The sequence below is a fragment of the Anguilla rostrata genome, chromosome 14, assembly GCF_018555375.3.
Source record: "Anguilla rostrata isolate EN2019 chromosome 14, ASM1855537v3, whole genome shotgun sequence".
In the NCBI taxonomy this organism is placed as follows: Eukaryota; Metazoa; Chordata; class Actinopteri; order Anguilliformes; family Anguillidae; genus Anguilla; species Anguilla rostrata.
The window spans coordinates 5252771-5270980 of record NC_057946.1 but is presented as its reverse complement, the minus strand read 5'-3'; the positions used below and the strand labels follow the sequence as shown (position 1 = coordinate 5270980).

Below are 18210 nucleotides of genomic sequence, written 5' to 3'. Positions count from 1 at the left end.
CGATGGGAAAGTAGGAGTTGTGAAACCTCAGAATCGGTGAGGGGAGAGAAGTCGGAGAAACAAGGGGAAATGGTGAGGGAGGGGGAGAGTACAGGTTGAGGGGTGGGGAGTTGGGAGCCAGTGACCGTAAGCAGAGGAGTGGAGAGACAAGGGGAGGGGAGCATAGGGTGAGGTGGAGTGCAGAAGGTGGAGTGCAGAATCATCCAGATTGCAGTTCAGATTATAAAAAAACATCCTCTAACCACGGCCTGGAACCCATTCCTGCAGGGTTACAAACAGGATCTCTTTCCTGCCATTCCTGCAGGGTTAAAACAGGATCTCTTTCCTGTCATTCCTGCATGGTTAAAACAGGATCTCTTTCCTACCATTCCTGCAGGGTTAAAACAGGATCTCTTCCCTGCCATTCCTGCAGTATTTAAACAGGATCTCTTCCCTGCCATTCCTGCAGTATTTAAACAGGATCTCTTTCCTGCCATTCCTGCAGGGTTACAAACAGGATCTCTTTCCTGCCATTCCTGCAGTAGTTAAACAGGATCTCTTCCCTGCCATTCCTGCAGTATTTAAACAGGATCTCTTTTCTGCCATTCCTGCAGGTTTAAAACAGGATCTCTTTCCCTGCCATTCCTGCAGGGATTAAAACAGGATCTCTTTCCTGCCATTCCTGCAGGGTTAAAACAGGATCTCTTCCCTGCCATTCCTGCAGTATTTAAACAGGATCTCTTTCCTGCCATTCCTGCAGGGTTAAAACAGGATCTCTTTCCCTGCCATTCCTGCAGTATTTAAACAGGATCTCTTTCCTGCCATTCCTGCAGGGTTAAAACAGGATCTCTTCCTGCCATTCCTGCAGTATTTAAACAGGATCTCTTTCCTGCCATTCCTGGCTGGATTTTAAGGCTTTGTTCATTTCCAGCGTGACTTGGCTCAGCCAGAAAATTAATCAGTGAGCGCCATTATTTCAGCACTTGCTGCATTTCCTATCCAGTAAAAAAAAAGAAGAATCAACAACAGGTGAATACATGCCAAGCCTTTTAGCAGCTCTAGCACCGCCGTACCTCTGGGTAGTCATTAAACATGTTCAATAAATCCTTTTCCTAATGACGGAGATTCCCCCTTGTTGCTCCATTTTCTGCCTTCCCTCAAAGTCCTGTGCCAAGAACATGGCAAAATCTAGGGATAGTGCCCCCCCCCAAAAAAAACATTCTCGCTGACTGCATTGTTAGTAAACTCCAAGAATTTCAGGCAGAAATTAAGGGCTATGAAGTGGTTCCAATGTTTGGTCCAGGTCTGGTGCCACATGAGGCCCATGAGGTAGGCTCAAAGACATGCATGTTAGGTGCACTCCTGCAGGTGCCCTTGACCAAGGCTCTGGCCTCAGAACTGGAGTTGGTCCCCGGGCGCTGCACTGTGACTGCCCACTGCCCCTAAGTAACTAGGATGGGTCAAATGCAGAGGACAAATTACCCCACGGGGTTCAATAAAAGTATCATCATCTAATCTAATCATCTAACATCTTATCTGGGGCTTCAGTATAAAAACGCCTGTCTGAGACTTAAAGCCTAGTGCGTTATAGAGGCTGGCATGCATTGTGACAGCTTGGCTATGCAGTAGAGGCAGAGACCCCCTGGGTTTTGTAGTCCGTCCTCAACGTAGTGCTGCTGGAATTAGTTTGTAGGTACTGTAAATGGTGAGCCTGGATGGGCAGAATGTCTTGTTCTTGTCACGATGCATTCTTATTTACTTGTGTTCTTGTCTACTTGGTCCTTGTCCACCTCATCTGTCAGTAAAATGGCTCTATAAGGGGCAATGTTAGCTGCCATATGTTATCCCGTTCCAGTTGCTATGGCAGCTCAGTGCAAAGGCTTATGTGATGGCCAATGTTTACCCATCCTTGTGTGATGTAGTGTAAAGGCATATGTACTGTAAGGGCTAACGTTGGCCTGTGAGGTATAATGGCGTATGTTAGAGCCTGTGAGGTATAATGGTGTATGTTAGAGCCTGTAAGGTATAATGGTGTATGTTAGAGCCTGTAAGGTATAATGGCGTATGTTATCCTCTCCCTCCTCCGGTGCTGTTGAGAGTCTCGGGTGTGAAGGAGGTCCAGCTGCAGCTCGAGTTTCGAGGACGTGTTCCAGGGTCGGAATGATTGGGTGGGTGGGGGTGTGGGTGGAACGTGTCAGGAATCAAAACGCCATTCTACAAGCCTACACTCCAGTGCTTTGGATGTGGAGGAGAACGGAATGTGCAGGATGGGGGGGAGGCGATCAACAGGGGGTCAGCGTTAAGAATCGATTTGTCACACACAGATCATGCACACTTCAGTACATTGACTCCCAGTGTAAGCAAAGTGTGGCGAGGCTGTGTTGGGCTGAGCCTTAATGTGTCTGAGGCATAAAGAAAGGATGCAGAGACGTGTTATTTTATTCATCCTGTTAAGATGTTTTAGTTTCCGATGTATATAAATAAACACACCTACCTCACGCACGCACACATACGCACATATTCTGTGTGTGTGTGTGTATGAATGTATGTGTAATATATGCACTGTCTAATCTAGTCTGAGTCTAACTGGCGGTCTGTGGGTCTATCTGTCTTTCTGCAGATCTGTCTGTGGTTTCATGAACCGAGTGATCGTGACTGCTGGGTTCTATATTCACATTTGTTCTGATTGCCCGTAATGTCCTGAATTATGCTGCAGTTTTAACTGGCCAACTTTGCGTTATTATTGTCTGTCACGTCCGTGCCACTGTCTGTCAGTGCATCATAATGCAGTTCGTGCTTGCACCTGCTGTCAATACATACAGTACATGAACTACTGCACTGATAAACCGTTTGCAGTGTAAGATTTAAATAATAATATAATAATATAATATTGTTAGCGCGGCGTCTTTGGGCGTGAGTCCAGCCGATCCCGTCTTATTTGTGCTCGCTCAGCCGTCGCTCTGAAGAGAAGCGGTCCGCGCGACTGGCTGCGCCCGCGAGGGTCGAGTGTCGCGGACGGGAAGGAGGCTTCGCGGGCGGATTGCGCTCCAGCGCGCCGCGGCGTCGGAGACAGCTGGCCCTGCCTGGATTCGCCGCTGCTCATTAGTCCGATGTGAGAACAACCCCCCCGCCCCCCCCCGCCCCCCGAGGCTCAGGACTCGTTTACACCTCTCCTTAATGCCGCCGGTGCCGACAGCTCCCCGGCCCCCGGCGCGCTTTTAAAAGGCGGCCACAGATTCATTACGCTCGCCAGATACTCAGCTCCTCCGCTCTCTCTGCTTCTTAGCTGCAGGAGGTGTCGTTGTCTGGTGACAGGCGTTTACGGTGCTGTGTTACAGTGCCGAAAATCCAGTGCCCCGGTACAATGTGCTTGGACACCCCCCCCCCCCCCCCCCCCCCCCCCCCCCCCCGTGGTGATTACTCTCAGGATGCATCAGAGCGTAATGTCGATTTCGATGTTTCGGACGCAGAGCTGAGCATCTGGTTGAGCGTAGAGCATCTGTGGCCGTGCCCTTTCTTGCGAGCCGCTGTAGGTCAGCGCGGGGGCGCGGTGGTGGCGTCAGACACCCCGCTGACCTGCCTCCGCGGCCCGGCCTCGCTTTCAGGGCCCCGAGCCTCCTGGAGGTGTCCGTCAACCGTGATTGCGAATCGACGGGATCGCGGCTTTGAGGGACGCCATCGCCAGTCGCCGCGGGTTCAGGGGAAATTCGCTCCGCGGGTCTTCAGCTGCAGCCTGGGGTCACACGCAGCCGACGCGTCTGGAAAAAAAGACAAGCTGTCCTCACGATTTGCTGCTTGTAGAAGATGATTAACCCGTTAATTATGAATTTTTTTTTTAAAGCTAGTATCTGAGGGGGGGGGCTTGCGTAATGCATTAATTCATTGTTTCATTTTCTTATTATTTCGTAATAAAAATTCAACTTGCGCCTCTTAACTCTGGAAAGGAGGGAGCGCGGTGCCTTTTTCTCCAGCAGGGGTGTGATTGCCTTTATTAATAATGTGGCAATCTTCCTTTCATGCCAGCTGAGTTCAATTTTCTTTTGCGGCTTCATAATTAGGTTTTTGCAGATGAGAATTCTGCCTGACTGCCTGTACTGTGTCACATTCTGCTTTCTGACTGCCGCTCTCCCTTTGTGCTCTGGAGTACCTGCGTATAGAGAGACAGCGGCAGTTAACCTTTACATTCTCTTAAACACACACACGCATGCACACACACACACACACACACACACACACGCACATGCACACGCATGCACACACACACACACACACCACGCACACCAGCACACACACACACACACACACACACACACACACACACACACTCACACACACACGTATATGCACACAAAGAAAATGATCCTTTTCCTCGCTCTAATCCTAACAGCTGTGATCTGAACCTGTTTTCTAAGTAAGGGTCCATGTTGTTTGTTCTGTGATTGTTTTTGTGTTTTCCCCCCCTTTCTGTAAATTTGCAGGAAAGATGAAATTGTGCTGCCGGTGTTTGGGCTGCTTCCGCCTCTCAGTGGAATTTCGGGGTGGGGTGGGGTGGGGTTGGGGGGTGGGGGGGGTACTGCCCCCTTCACGCGTGGCTCATTAAAGGCCGTTGAGTCGCCGGGCCCCGGGCCCCTGAGCCACGCACTCTGACCCCACGCCGGGGCCCGCCGCGTCGTTAGGGCCTGGTCTCGGAGCTTGTTAAAGCGCTTTTTAAAAATAGCCGAGCGAGGAGCGGCGACGTGTCAGGACCCAGCAGCGAGCCCCTTTAACAGACTGCCTGTCTGCGCCGGGAGAGAGGGAGGGGAGAGGGGAGGGGGGAGGGGGGAGGGGCAAAGGGGGGCGTGCGCAGGGAGAGCGCACAGCAGGGTCTGCACGCTGACGCTGTCCTCGGTGCTGAACACAGATGCAGTGAAAACACTGCCCTGTGGTGCTGACCACGGAAGGCGTGAAACCTTAGACACTGTCCGTGGTGCTGAACAGGAAAGGCGCAAAACCTTAGACGCTGTCCGTGGTGCTGAACACGGAAGGCAAGAAACCTTAGACACTGTCCGTGGTGCTGAACACGGAAGGCTCGAAACCTTAGACACTGTCCGTGGTGCTGAACACGGAAGGCTCGAAACCTTAGACACTGTCCGTGGTGCTGAACACTGAAGGCGTGAAACCTTAGACACTGTCCGTGGTGCTGAACACAGAAGGCGTGAAACCTTAGACACTGTCCATGGTGCTGAACACGGAAGGCGTGAAACCTTAGACACTGTCCGTGGTGCTGAACAGAACTTATGAAACCTTAAGGCGGTGTCTTGGGTCTCAATTGGGTGCTGATTTTAAGATGAAAATGAAAACTAGCAGACCCTGTAGCTCTCCAGGACCAGCGTTGGAGACCACTGCCTTAAGCATTACCAGTGGTGCTGAACCCGGAGGTCCTGAAACCTTAAACACTGCTTTCTCCATTGAATCATGAGTGTTAATATAATATGTTTTCTGTCAGTGAAAAGCTATTACACATCATTTATTTCTACCTGTTTAACAGGTAGGATTTACAAAAGAATAAAAGGTGATGAAAGTGTGATTTGGTATACATTCTTATTTTGAAGATCAGAAAAAAAACCATCCTCACCACGTCAATTGCAAATAACACGAATACAATCCGGAACAATAATAAGTGTGAGATTTTAATCAAGGGAACAACTTTATGTCCTCATTAAGCTGTATGATCCGGTGTGTGTTGGACCTGAGTGGTGTCAACACATTTTTGCGTATGTTTTTGGATCGAGGCAGTCGAGCCTGAATTTGAAGCTTGTGTGTCATCGCTGAATATATGAATCCATTGTGTTTTTAACTAGCAATCTTTGGAGTGAACCATTTTTGGAGTGCATTTTATCCAGTGAGCAAAATGTTGTGTTCTCCGTAAGTGTCTTTCCTCTTGCGTTTTGCTTGGAGTCGCTGTGCTCTGAGCTTGCTGAAACAGGACTGATGTGTAATTGTATGATGCGTAGCGTAAAAGGCAGAATTGCTCGTTTTTCATTTTTTCCACAAAGTGCCGCGGGACCGTGGTTGCCGGGCACGTTGCCGGGGTCACCTGGAGTGGTGCTGTGCGCAGTTATGGCAGCGGGGGGGACGGAGGGGGGGGGGTGTGTGGAGTGCTCTTAGCCTGGCTCTCACTAGTCTGTGCAGTGTGGTGTGGTGTTGTTATCCTGGAGGGATAATATTCTCATCACAGGACACAAGGACAAAAAATTTTTATTTTCAAACTTGCTTTTCCTCCTTCTGAGGTATATGACGGTGCCTTGGGATTCAAACCTGCAACCTTCTGATCAAGAGTCCAGAATCAAATCGGTGCAACAGGTGGCCTGTTACATTCCTGCTAGTTAATTACAGTATGCTGTGGCATCATATTCAGTTTACTGTATCGAAGCTCTGTGTTGTAGCTGACCTCTTGGTCTGTTCTCTTCTTGTATAGTTGTTCAGTTTGGTAGGACAGCCTGATCTTGGTAGTGTTTGAGTTATGCCATATGTTTCCTTTTTGCTTCAGTGGATCAGTGTTCCTAGGAGGGTTCAAATCTTTGCCAAATATTTAATATGCTTCTGCAGTGTTTTGCCTCCCAGTAACTTCCCAAAAATTAATGCTCTCTATATTCTGTAAGGTGGGGTGGGAGAGAGAGAAAGCAAAAGGGGGGGGTAGAGAAATTGTGTGAGAGCGGGATGGAGTGAGTGAGCTATACACTTTGGCACAAATTTCTGTATGAAGTATTTCCTGCCAATAAAGCATTTTTGGAATTGGAAGCGTGAGAGAGTAAGTGAGAGAAAGAGAGAGACATAGAGAGGGGATAGAGAGAATGATGGAGAGGTAGATGGAAGGAGAGTGGGGGGAGAGATGCAGAGGTAGAGGGAGAGAGTGTGAGAGAGAGAGAAATAGAGAGTGGGAGAGAGATTGAGAGGTAGAGGGAGAGAGTGTGAGAGAGAGAGAAATAGAGAGTGGGAGAGAGATTGAGAGGTAGAGGGAGAGAGTGTGAGAGAGAGAGAAATAGAGAGTGGGAGAGAGATTGAGAGGTTGAGGGAGAGAGTGAGAGAGGAGAGAGAGAAAGAGAGAGGGGGAGATAGATTGAGAGGTAGAGGGAGAGTGTGAGAGAGAGAGAAATAGAGAGTGGGAGAGAGATTGAGAGGTTGAGGGAGAGAGTGAGAGAGAGAGAGGAGAAAAGAGAGGGGAGATAGATTGAGAGGTAGAGGGAGAGTGTGAGAGAGAAAGAGAGAAGAGAGAGAAAGAGAGAGGGGGAGATAGATTGAGAGGTAGAGGGAGAGTGTGAGAGAGCGAGAAATAGAGAGTGGGAGAGAGATTGAGAGGTAGAGGGAGAGAGTGAGAGAGGAGAGAGAGGAAGAGAGAGGGGGAGATAGATTGAGAGGTAGAGGGAGAGAGTGTGAGAGAGCGAGAAATAGAGAGTGGGAGAGAGATTGAGAGGTAGAGGGAGAGAGAGAGAAAGAGAGAGGGGGAGAGTGATTGAGAGGTAGAGGGAGAGAGAGAGAAAGAGAGAGGGGGAGAGTGATTGAGAGGTAGAGGGAGAGAGAGAGAAAGAGAGAGGGGGAGAGTGATTGAGAGGTAGAGGGAGAGAGCTCCATGTGTTTGGATGCAGCTGACTTCACCGTTTCCCCTGTGCCGATGCTGCTTGGCCTCCTGGCTGGTTTGCTTAGTGTGGTTTCAGTGTTTTGTGGTAGATTCCCTATAAGCGCATGCTTTAACGCATGTAAAGGGGGCTTCTCTTAAGGGGCGGGGAACCCGCCCCCCCTTGCTAAAGTTGCTCAGCTGTTTGACCTGCTTGTTTGTAATGGACGGAAATCTAGAAGTGTCCCTGACGTTCCCAGCACTATCTTTGCATGGAAAATCTGTTTCTGTGTGCGGAGGTGTTTGAAATGTGTCACTATGCGGGTGTGTGTGCGTGTGTACGTGTGTGTGCGTGTGTGCGTGCGTGCGTGCGAGTGTGTGTGCGTGCGTGCGTGTGTGTGTGCGTACGTGCGTGTGTGTGTGCGTGTGTGTGTGTGCGTGGGTGTGTGCGTGCATGTGTGTGCATGCGTGCGTATATAATGTGTGTTTGTGCTTTTGTGCACATATGGTGAATGCAAGTTTGAATCCTAACACTATGTTTTTAACTGTATGTAAAACCAGATTCTCCAATGGATTGTTTTCATTAAGCAGTGCAAGGGTCATTTTCACCAGCGATAATTGTCTCTTTTTTTTTTTTTTCGTAGAGCGAGGTTCAGGCCCTCATCAAGGGGGCAGCCGAGACTTTCTTCTCTATTAATTTACCAAAATTGATCTTAACTTCTTCACCATCTCATTTTATTTTTGGTTTTAGTGTAGTGAAAACTGTATTCTTTCCATTGTGCTTTTCTAGGTTCAAGATCCCAGATATGTGATTAGAATGCTCTTAGCTGAACATTCTTACGCTGATGTAACAGTCACTGTACTTTGAAAGCAGTGGAGTTCTAGAACACTGACTTAGAATTCTAACAGGGACTCCAGAAAACCTGCTCTTGAAAGGCTTAAAAGCACACACAGATGGATCTGGAAAACAGAGGCGCAGCGCCACGCCACCCTCCTTTTCCCGCTGGCTCTCCGAGGCACGGGAGGGCATCGATGCGTCCGGCCCCGCCCTCCCCGCCGAGCGCTCCTCTCCGAGCCCCTCCCTCCGCCAGGCCCCGTGCGGCCCGCTGAGGCGTCACTCAGGGGAACTGGATAGTGGGGGCGGGCGGATGCGGAGGGGGGGCGGGTTCGAATAATGGCAGTCAGATTCAGTTCAGCAAATGATTACATTACCATGTGTGGAGCTCTGGATGGAGGGGGCTGGGTTCAGTGTGACAGGCGGAATCAATCAAGCGTGTTTGGGGGGTGTTCTGAGCATTAGAAAATCCTCTCTTCTCCTCTCTATCTCCTGCCATCTATCTCTTGCTCTTTCTCTCTCTTGCTCTCTCTCGCTTTCTCAGACTCAAATTTAAAATGCTTTCTTGGCAGGAAGTACATCTGTAAGCATTGCCAAAGCGTACAGCAGCACATCCAAATATAAACACAGATGAATAATTGGTAAATACAGCGCTCTCTCCGGTTTGGTTTTGATCTGATTAGTATCACTTCGGTTGTTGTTAACAACTGATGGGACGATAATCCATTCCATCTGATGCAGCCTGCCCACAATCTACCTTTGGCCACTTTGTTTGCACTATAAATCTGGCAGAAGTCCACTGTAATATTGGGTGGAGGGTTGGGTGTTGGTTTTTTAAGTAGGAGATCTTTTGGCTTGTCTCCTGGCTGTTTCAGGTGGGCCCAATGGTGACTAAATTCTGCAGAAATAATGGTTCAGTGGAGGTAGTCTGATGATATACAACAAAGGAAACCACGAGGATGTACAGCAAGACCCCGCCCCCCGCCAATGAGTTTAAAACATTCATTCTCCCATGCAGCTTTATCAGTAAGTAACCAATGCACCCAGACAGGCAAGCTAACAGGCACTTTTGTATGTCGCTTTGGATAAAAGGATTGTTTGCTGAACAGGTTACTCTACAGGGTTGGAGTCCTGATCTATGTGGTCACTTCTGGCACTACGATCCTTACTTCACTCTAGTGTGTTTCTTTTGCACCTCTACACCGTGAACCAATGCACTTGTTGTACGTCGCTCTGGATAAGAGCGTCTGCTAAATTCCCGTAATGTAATGTAATGTAATAAAAGCGTCTGCCAGCTAAATGTAATGTAATGTAACTCTGTAGAATAACAATTTTGATACCCACACATCGTACCCCAACGTTTGACGAAGGTTGATCTTTTGTCATTTCTCGCTTCCCTGTCTGTTAGGCCCCTGTCTCTGCTGCCGTGTTTGTAGATTTGCCACGTCAGGGATCTGATTGTGAACAGGGGCGTATTAAAGCTGTGTTATGGAAGAGTTGGTGTTTCGCTCTTAACAAAGGATCTTTGGGCTTCTAATGCATTTTAAAATGCCGGGCTATTGTGGTGTCAGAGTGATTTATCGCCATGGAGAGAGGGCCACCATTGCTCTCGTACAGAAGTGTGTTCACTTCACTACCAGTGTCTTATTTATTCTCAGAAGGGTCATTAATTGGCTAAAGAGTTCACAGCGCACACACACGCACACACACACATACACATACCTTTTTTTCCAAAGCCTAAACTGGTTGCTGATTCCAGAGGAAACAACAAAACAAAAAAGCGCATAGCTCTAACTGGACAGCTTTAGCTGTGCTTTAACTGTAGCTGTGCTTCGACTGTTAAAGGGCCGTTGATGTGATAGAGCCCTCTGTCCGTCCGTCCTCCTCCTGCTGGGTGTTAGCATCGGGTAGCATGATGGACTTGCTCCCGGAAGGTTCTGGGTTTGATTCCCAGCCGAGGCACTGCCACTGTACCTTTGAGAAAGGTATTTAACTTAACTAATTGACTCAGTGAACATCCAGCTGTACAGATGGATTGCACAGTATGTGAAAATGTGCAGCAAGCTGATGTGACTCTCTGTGGATAAGAGCTTCTGCTAAATGACCGTGATGTGGTGCCGTTGCTATTGGGGGAACTGGAGGCAGGAACTGGGTGTGTGTGTGTGTGTGCGCGTGTGAGAGAGTATTTTGTGTGTGTGTGTGTGTGAGAGAGAGTATGCTTGTGTGTGTGTGTGTGAGAGAGAGAGAGTATGTTTGTGTGTGTCTGTGTGTGTGTGTGAGAGAGAGAGAGAGTATGTTTGTGTGTGTCTGTGTGTGTGTGTGTGTGAGAGAGAGAGTATGTGTGTGTGTGTGTGTGTGTGAGAGAGAGAGTATGTTTGTGTGTGTGTGTGTGTGTGTGTGTGTGTGCGCGCGTGTGTGTGTGCGCGTGTGTGTGTTTGTGCGTTCTTCCACGCGTCCCCCCCGGCCCCCCCCAACCCCGCCTCCCTCCCTGATTGGACCCGCACGCAGACGTGCAGCTGGAGTGGAAGTCTCATCTGTGGGTGCTGAGGCCGCGTGCTGTGACCGTCCCCAGCTTAATTGTGGGGGGGGGGGGTGAAGCCCTCCAGACACGGCTCTAGACGGTGCCCCCGCCCTCTCAGCCCCCACCTCGCCACGGGAGGCACGCCTCCGCCGCCTGCCCGCCCGCCCTGGACCCTCGCCCGCTGCGCCCGTGCCGCTATGCCACGCTGGCACCACGCGGGCGTTTCCTCTTACGCGAATTGGCCCGCGGCCCGCAGGCCCTGTACAGCACTGATCTGAGATCTGTGTCCGGACTGTTCTTATCACCCAGAGGATGTGCAGTGGGGTGCTGGGGAGAGAAAGGGAGGGAGGAGAGAGAGAGAGAGAGTGAGAGAGGGAGGGAGGGAGAGAGAGAAAGGGAGAGAGAGTGAGAGAGAGAGAGAGAGAGAGAGAGAGAGAGAAAGAAAGGGAGAGAGAGTGACAGAGGGAGGGATAGAGAGAGAGAGAGAGAGAAACTGGCAGGCAATAGCGTTGATCCGGTCCTCAGTGTCTCAGTTGTCTCGTTGTGTCTTGGCTGTGTTTAACACTCTTAATTAGGTTACAGACAGCCTGGAGGAGGAGGTTAATTGCACTTTTGAGTTTTTGGGATTGTGTCCCATGTCAAGGAAAGGAAGTTTTTTCCATTGTGATTGCACTGCAGGTTAATCACTCGCTACAAGGGTAGCAGCTACTCAAGGAGCCATCACACCGGGACTTCTGGCATGCTTCCAGTGGAGTGGGCTGGTGACAGGATTTAAATATACACTTTTCTATGTATGTGTGTAAATGCATACCTTAAAAATGTTTACTTTGTCAAAGAACATTAAAATCCTTTAATAAAAATTGATCTGAATGTTTTCTTACAAACTTCCTTACCATGGAAACCAAACAAGGGAGCGTTTTAAAAGAATCCACCAAAGACTGTTGATATAATGGCAGCCTACACCTCCAAATGAACTCCGCCCGTGATTAAATAACCACGTACGTCAAACATTCAGAGCGATATCGGAGCTAAGAGCCGAATTGTCCGAGTTCTGTTTGCCCAACGAACACTGTGATCCATTCTCGGGGAAAAAAGCGGATTTCTTTCTCTCCTCCTGTTCACTCCTTCCTTCCCCTTTTCTCTCTTCTGATCGTCCTCTTTTCACGCTCTTTCTCTTTCTCTTGCTCTCATTTGAACTGAGTTCTTCTAAAGTATTCTCAAATAAAAGATTTTAAAAAATAATGCAATGACAATGACAGTTCTCAAGGTACATACTCAACTGTACAAAATGAGTATTGTGCCTTATCGGGTATGCACTTATTGTATGTCGCTTTGTATAAAAGCGTCTGCCAAATAAATGTAATGTAATGAAAATGTGGATGGCAATAGTAAGCTTCTCTTTCCCTCCCTCCCCCCTCCCTCTTTCCCCACAGGCTAACGATGCTTCAGGCAACACCTGGAACTGGCTCTACTTCATCCCCCTCATCATCATCGGATCTTTCTTCATGCTGAACCTGGTCCTGGGGGTCTTATCAGGGTAAGCTGTGTGCATGCCTCTCAGTCGCTAAGCTACGCTGCCCTAATGAGCTAGCACCATAGTACTCTCAGATCGCAATCCCAGCATGCCCCAGGGCCAGAGGTTCTGAACCTGGCATGGCATCACTAACGAACATCACCTGCCATTTCCTGTGACTTGGAGGTTTTGCAGGGAAGTGCTCCCACCTACTCCATAAACACCGAACCATCTTAGCACGTGGAGGAGTTAGGAGAGGATCGGCTGAATGGACAAAGGAAGTTGCGATGGTTAGGGAAGTTGAGTTCCATCGTGACAGGAGAGAAAAAGGGGGGGGGGGAAGCATTAAAAAATGCACTGAACACGAAAGTGCCTGTTGGCTTGAATGGGAGAAAAGAACACTTCCTGAGGATCTGAGACCTAGCGGAATACTTCCCACTCGCGGGTGATTCAGCTTTAAGCAGGGCCGGGGTGTTCGATAGGAGAGGCTCTATAGAGAGGCGGGGGTGCATTCATTCACATAGTACAGGCACACGCACACTGACACTGCTGTTCTAGTATGGCAGAGGAAAGGCTGCGTGTATCTATGAAGGCTGGGGCCCATGCAGGATAGTCCTGCTCTGATTTTTTATGCCTCCGCGACGGCACAGCCGTGGCCAGAGGCATTGTGTTTTCGGGTTGTCCGTCTGTCCATTCGTCCGTCCGTCCCGATTCTCGTGAACGTGATATCTCAGGAACGCCTTGAGGGAACTTCTTCAGATTTGGCGCAAACGTCCACTTGGACTCAAGGATGAACTGATTAGATTTTGGTGGTCAAAGGTCAAGGTCACTGTGACCTCACAAAACACGTTTTTGCCTTGGTTGGCGGAGGCATACAACTGCGAGGCGGTATTTCTAGTTGTTAATTGCATTTTAGCCAGAGAGTATTTGTGTAATTGTGTAGATGCGGACAGGTGCTTATGTGACTCAAACACATACACGTACACACACACACAGAAGTGCACACACAGTCACGCAAATGCACACACACACACAGTTACTCTCGCATGCTGTGCTCAGTGGAGGGTGTCCTGCTGGCTGTGTGCTGGTGTGTGTTACAGTGTGCTGTAGCCGTAGCGGTGTGTGTTACAGTATGCTGTAGCCGTAGCGGTGTGTGTTACAGTATGCTGTAGCCGTAGCGGTGTGTGTTACAGTGTGCTGTAGCCGTAGCGGTGTGTGTTACAGTATGCTGTAGCCGTAGCGGTGTGTGTTACAGTGTGCTGTAGCCGTAGCGGTGTGTGTTACAGTGCTGTAGCCGTAGCGGTGTGTGTTACAGTGTGCTGTAGCCGTAGCGGTGTGTGTTACAGTATGCTGTAGCCGTAGCGCTGGTGTGTTACAGTGTGCTGTAGCCGTAGCGGTGTGTGTTACAGTGTGCTGTAGCCGTAGCGCTGGTGTGTTACAGTGTGCTGTAGCCGTAGCGCTGGTGTGTTACAGTGTGCTGTAGCCGTAGCGCTGTGTGTTACAGTATGCTGTAGCTGTAGCGGTGTGTGTTACAGTGTGCTGTAGCCGTAGCGCTGGTGTGTTACAGTGTGCTGTAGCCGTAGCGCTGGTGTGTTACAGTATGCTGTAGCTGTAGCGGTGTGTGTTACAGTGTGCTGTAGCCGTAGGGCTGGTGTGTGTTACAGAGTGCTGCAGCCGTAGCGCTGGTGTGTTACAGTGTGCTGTAGCCGTAGCGGTGTGTGTTACAGTATGCTGTAGCCGTAGCGGTGTGTGTTACAGTGTGCTGTAGCCGTAGCGCTGTGTGTTACAGTGTGCTGTAGCCGTAGCGGTGTGTGTTACAGTGTGCTGTAGCCGTAGCGCTGTGTGTTACAGTGTGCTGTAGCCGTAGCGGTGTGTGTTACAGTGTGCTGTAGCCGTAGCGGTGTGTGTTACAGTATGCTGTAGCCGTAGCGGTGTGTGTTACAGTGTGCTGTAGCCGTAGCGCTGTGTGTTACAGTGTGCTGTAGTACCGTAGCGTGTGTGTTACAGTGTGCTGTAGCCTAGCGGTGTGTGTTACAGTGTGCTGTAGCCGTAGCGTGTGTGTTACAGTTGCTGTAGCCGTAGCGGTGGTGTGTTACAGTGTGCTGTAGCCATAGCGGTGTGTGTTACAGTATGCTGTAGCCGTAGCGGTGTGTGTTACAGTGTGCTGTAGCCGTAGCGGTGTGTGTTACAGTATGCTGTAGCCGTAGCGGTGTGTGTTACAGTATGCTGTAGCCGTAGCGGTGTGTGTTACAGTATGCTGTAGCCGTAGCGCTGTGTGTTACAGTGTGCTGTATCCGTAGCGGTGTGTGTTACAGTGTGCTGTAGCCGTAGCGGTGTGTGTTACAGTGTGCTGTAGCCGTAGCAGTGTGTGTTACAGTGTGCTGTAGCTGTAGCCGTAGCGGTGGTTTCAGCTGCTGCTGTTGAGGAGCTGAACTGATTGCTTGTCCGAAGCCTGAATCTAATTCTCAGCGCCGCTCCAGCAAACGACTTCCTGCCCCTCTGAGGTGTCGATGTGGCGCGGTGGCGGTTTTTTTCATCACAGAGCGTTCTTCCCCAGTCCGGCTGTCCGCTCTCAGCCTTTATTCTTTTACGCGTCGTTAAAAGGAAACCTCTTCGGTTTCTCTTTTCTCATCCAATTACTGCAGCCAGCCACAGCTCTTGCCCAGAGACCGCAGCCTCACCGGGGGGAGTCAAGCGGGTTGGGTCTCCCCCCCCAACACTGATCTTTGGATCAAAGTGCAAAATGAAGATCAGTCATAACCGAGTTAAACAAACGAACAAAACGCAATGGTCGCAGCTTGCTGCAGTGTAGCGTGTCTACAGGAGCAACGAGAGAGAGAGAGAGAGATACTGCTGTCCTGAGTCGCCATCTTTTAATTTGCGCCCGGGACTGACCGGGGCACACGCCTGTGCGTGCACCGCGCACACCCGCCGTTCTACTGCTGCCGCCTGCAGAGAAAGAGTTGCTTCGCCGCGGGTCCTCCGGTCAGCCCGGGCGCTGCCTGCTGTTCCTGAGCCACAATGGCTACGCGGGGGGGCGAGTTCCTGAGCCACAATGGCTGCTCGGCTCAGCTCGCGCCCCGCAGAGAGAGGAGATGTGAGTCTCCGTACGCGCGTTGCTCTGTGCGACCTCGAGCCACTCTCACAGCGCTTGTCAGCTCCCGTGTGTGTGTGTGTGTGTGTGTGTGGGGGGGGGGGTCGTTGGAGATTCCTTGGGTAGGCATGGTCGAGATCTGGGAAGGGTGCATCTCTTGTACACTGCGCTACATGAAGGTTGAATTTTTTTGCTGCTGTGAGGGTGAGGAGCCTCCAGAAACAGTTCGATGTGACACAGTACCTATTAGTATGAGCAATTTTTCATTAAAATGTGTATGGCTTCTGCAGCGTGTGCAGCTCAGATGCTTGCCCACCTACAAGGCGAAGATGGCCACCCCCTGTTGAGCCTGAAAAACCGAGATTATTTCCCTCCGGCTGGGACCGTGGGCCCTGTTCCAGCCCACTGAATACGGTCCCTCGCCGTGTTCCCTCAGCACCCTTAACTCTGAAACCCCCACGCGTGTGGTCTCTGCAGTCCTGTTCCCCACCATATAAAACAGCCACAGGAAAAAAAAAAAAACCACCTATTCAAACTCTCCTTCCAGTGGACGCTTCCAAACGAAATCACTTCAGCGTGAAGACGTATCCCACGATCCTCAGCAAGTCTCACGCCGTCCTGTATTAGCGATGAGGTTTGTTGTGAGGAGCTGAAAACCAGGTGTCAGCTAAACAATAGCAGAGAAAGTCTCACGCGGATGTCGAAGCGCCGTGCTGGTTTTTGTGACCTTGTTCACACATTTTCTGTTTTTGTTTTTGGAAAGAATGTATAATTTATCTGTTTATTACCCCCCCCGTCAGGGCTGTGGGGTGGGGGCGGAGCATGAGCGTCTCTGACAGGTTTGCTCTCTGTTTCTCTATAGCCTCTTATCTGTCTGCTGCTGCTACTGTCTCTCTATCTCTTCCTCTCTCTCTCTCTTTGTCTCTCTCTCTCTCTTTGTCTCTCTCTCTCTCTATCTCTCTCTCTCTATCTCTTTCTCTCTCTCTCTCTCTCTCTCTCTCTCTCTTCGTCTCGGTCTCTCTCTCTCTCTCTCTCTCTCTCTTCGTCTCTGTCTCCTCTCTCTCTCTCCTCTCTCCTCTCTCTCTCTCTCCTCTCTCTCTCTCTCTCTCTCTCTCTCTCTCTCTCTCTCTCTCTCTCGTCTCTGTCTCTCTCTCTCCTCTCTCCTCTCTCTCTCTCTCTCTCTCTCTTCCTCTCTCTCTCTTCATCTCGGTCTCTCTCTCTCTCTCTCCGTCTCGGCCTCTCTCTCTATCTCTTCCTCTCTCTCTCCCTCTCTCCCTCTCTCTCTCTCTGTGGGTTATGTAGAAGGTCAGTGTTTAAGGATCTTACACAGTGATGATGACAGAGTGGCTTTTTAAAGTGGGCATCGCCCAACCACAGAGGGCTTCTGTTTTCATTGATCCTGGAGAATGCAAACGTGCTCTCTCACCACATACACGCACACACACACACGCATGCACACACGCATGTGCGCTCACAACACACACATATACACAGGCACACGTACGCACACACGCATGTGTGCTCACAACACACACATATACACACACACACGCACACACACACACACATATACACACGCAGACGCGCAAACACGCTCACACACAAAGCTTGAAAACCCACTCATTTATACATGTACACACAGAGATATTTGTGCCTGTATTTCTGCGAGTATGTGTTGGTAAGATATTTGTGTGTGTGTGTGTGTGTGTGTGTGTGTGCATGCATTAATGAGTGGGTTTGCAAGGTTTGGTTCCTCGAGCCCCTGTTGATGACCCCTTCTGGCAGGGATGGAAACTACGTCACTTGCTGAAATGTTTCTCTCCCTCTCCCTTCTACCCTTTTTTTTTCTTTCTCTCTCCACCTTTCTCTCACCCTCTCTCTCACTCCGTCTCCCTGAGAATTATGGTTTAATAACGTTAAAAGCTAAGGCACGCGCGTTCTTCACTCCTCCACGTCAGCGGGTCGCGGAAAACCTTGAGATACGTCAGCCTGCGGCCTTTCCATCACAGCTATTTCAGAAGGCCGAATGTGAAATGTGCAAGAAATGAAATGTGAGCTTGTACTATACTATAAAAAGGCACCACTGTTAACCCCACTGGCGTCAGATTTCCATAGCCACCGTGAGTGATCACTTTCTCATCTAGTCTATTTTCCACAGCTCTCTAGATACAGTACGTGTGAGTGCCATAAAAACTACAATCGTTTGTGATCCAGAAAAAATGATGGATGGTGGTTTACAGCATCCGCTGTGTTACCGTATAATAGCACATCACCGGGGAGAAGGATTCCTCTCGTTTTTCTTAAACGCGTGTTCTGAGAGGCGTGGAAAGTCAGCGCCGCCTCCACCCTGGAGGGGTGGAGGAGCAGATGGTGCGTCGTGTGATTTCGTAAACACCATTCATCCCGAGGTCCTCTCTCCTCAGGAAGGAGGCACATGATACGGAAGATAATGGAGCGCAGTTAAGGCGGTCTTAGGAGACGCAGGAAACGGCGTGTGTGTGTGTGTGTGTGCGTGTGTGTGTGTGTGTGCGTGCGTGCGTGTGTGTGTGCGTGCGTGCGTACGCGTGTGCGTGTGTTTATATGTATGTGCAGTTGTTTGTATGTGTAGGCGCTAATAAAGCAGAGACCAAAATGTGTATTGGAATGTGGTGCTTATTCTGATCATTATGTCTGG

At 49.8% G+C, this 18210-nt stretch overlaps 1 protein-coding gene across 1 annotated transcript in view; it reads left to right on the top strand.

Annotated features, from left to right (window-relative positions):
- Nucleotides 1–18210, top strand: part of cacna1bb (calcium channel, voltage-dependent, N type, alpha 1B subunit, b) — a 209691-nt gene that overhangs the window by 99237 nt on the left and 92244 nt on the right. The window contains 1 exon segment of the mRNA XM_064308862.1: nucleotides 12363–12466. Coding sequence (XP_064164932.1) covers nucleotides 12363–12466 — 104 coding nt within the window.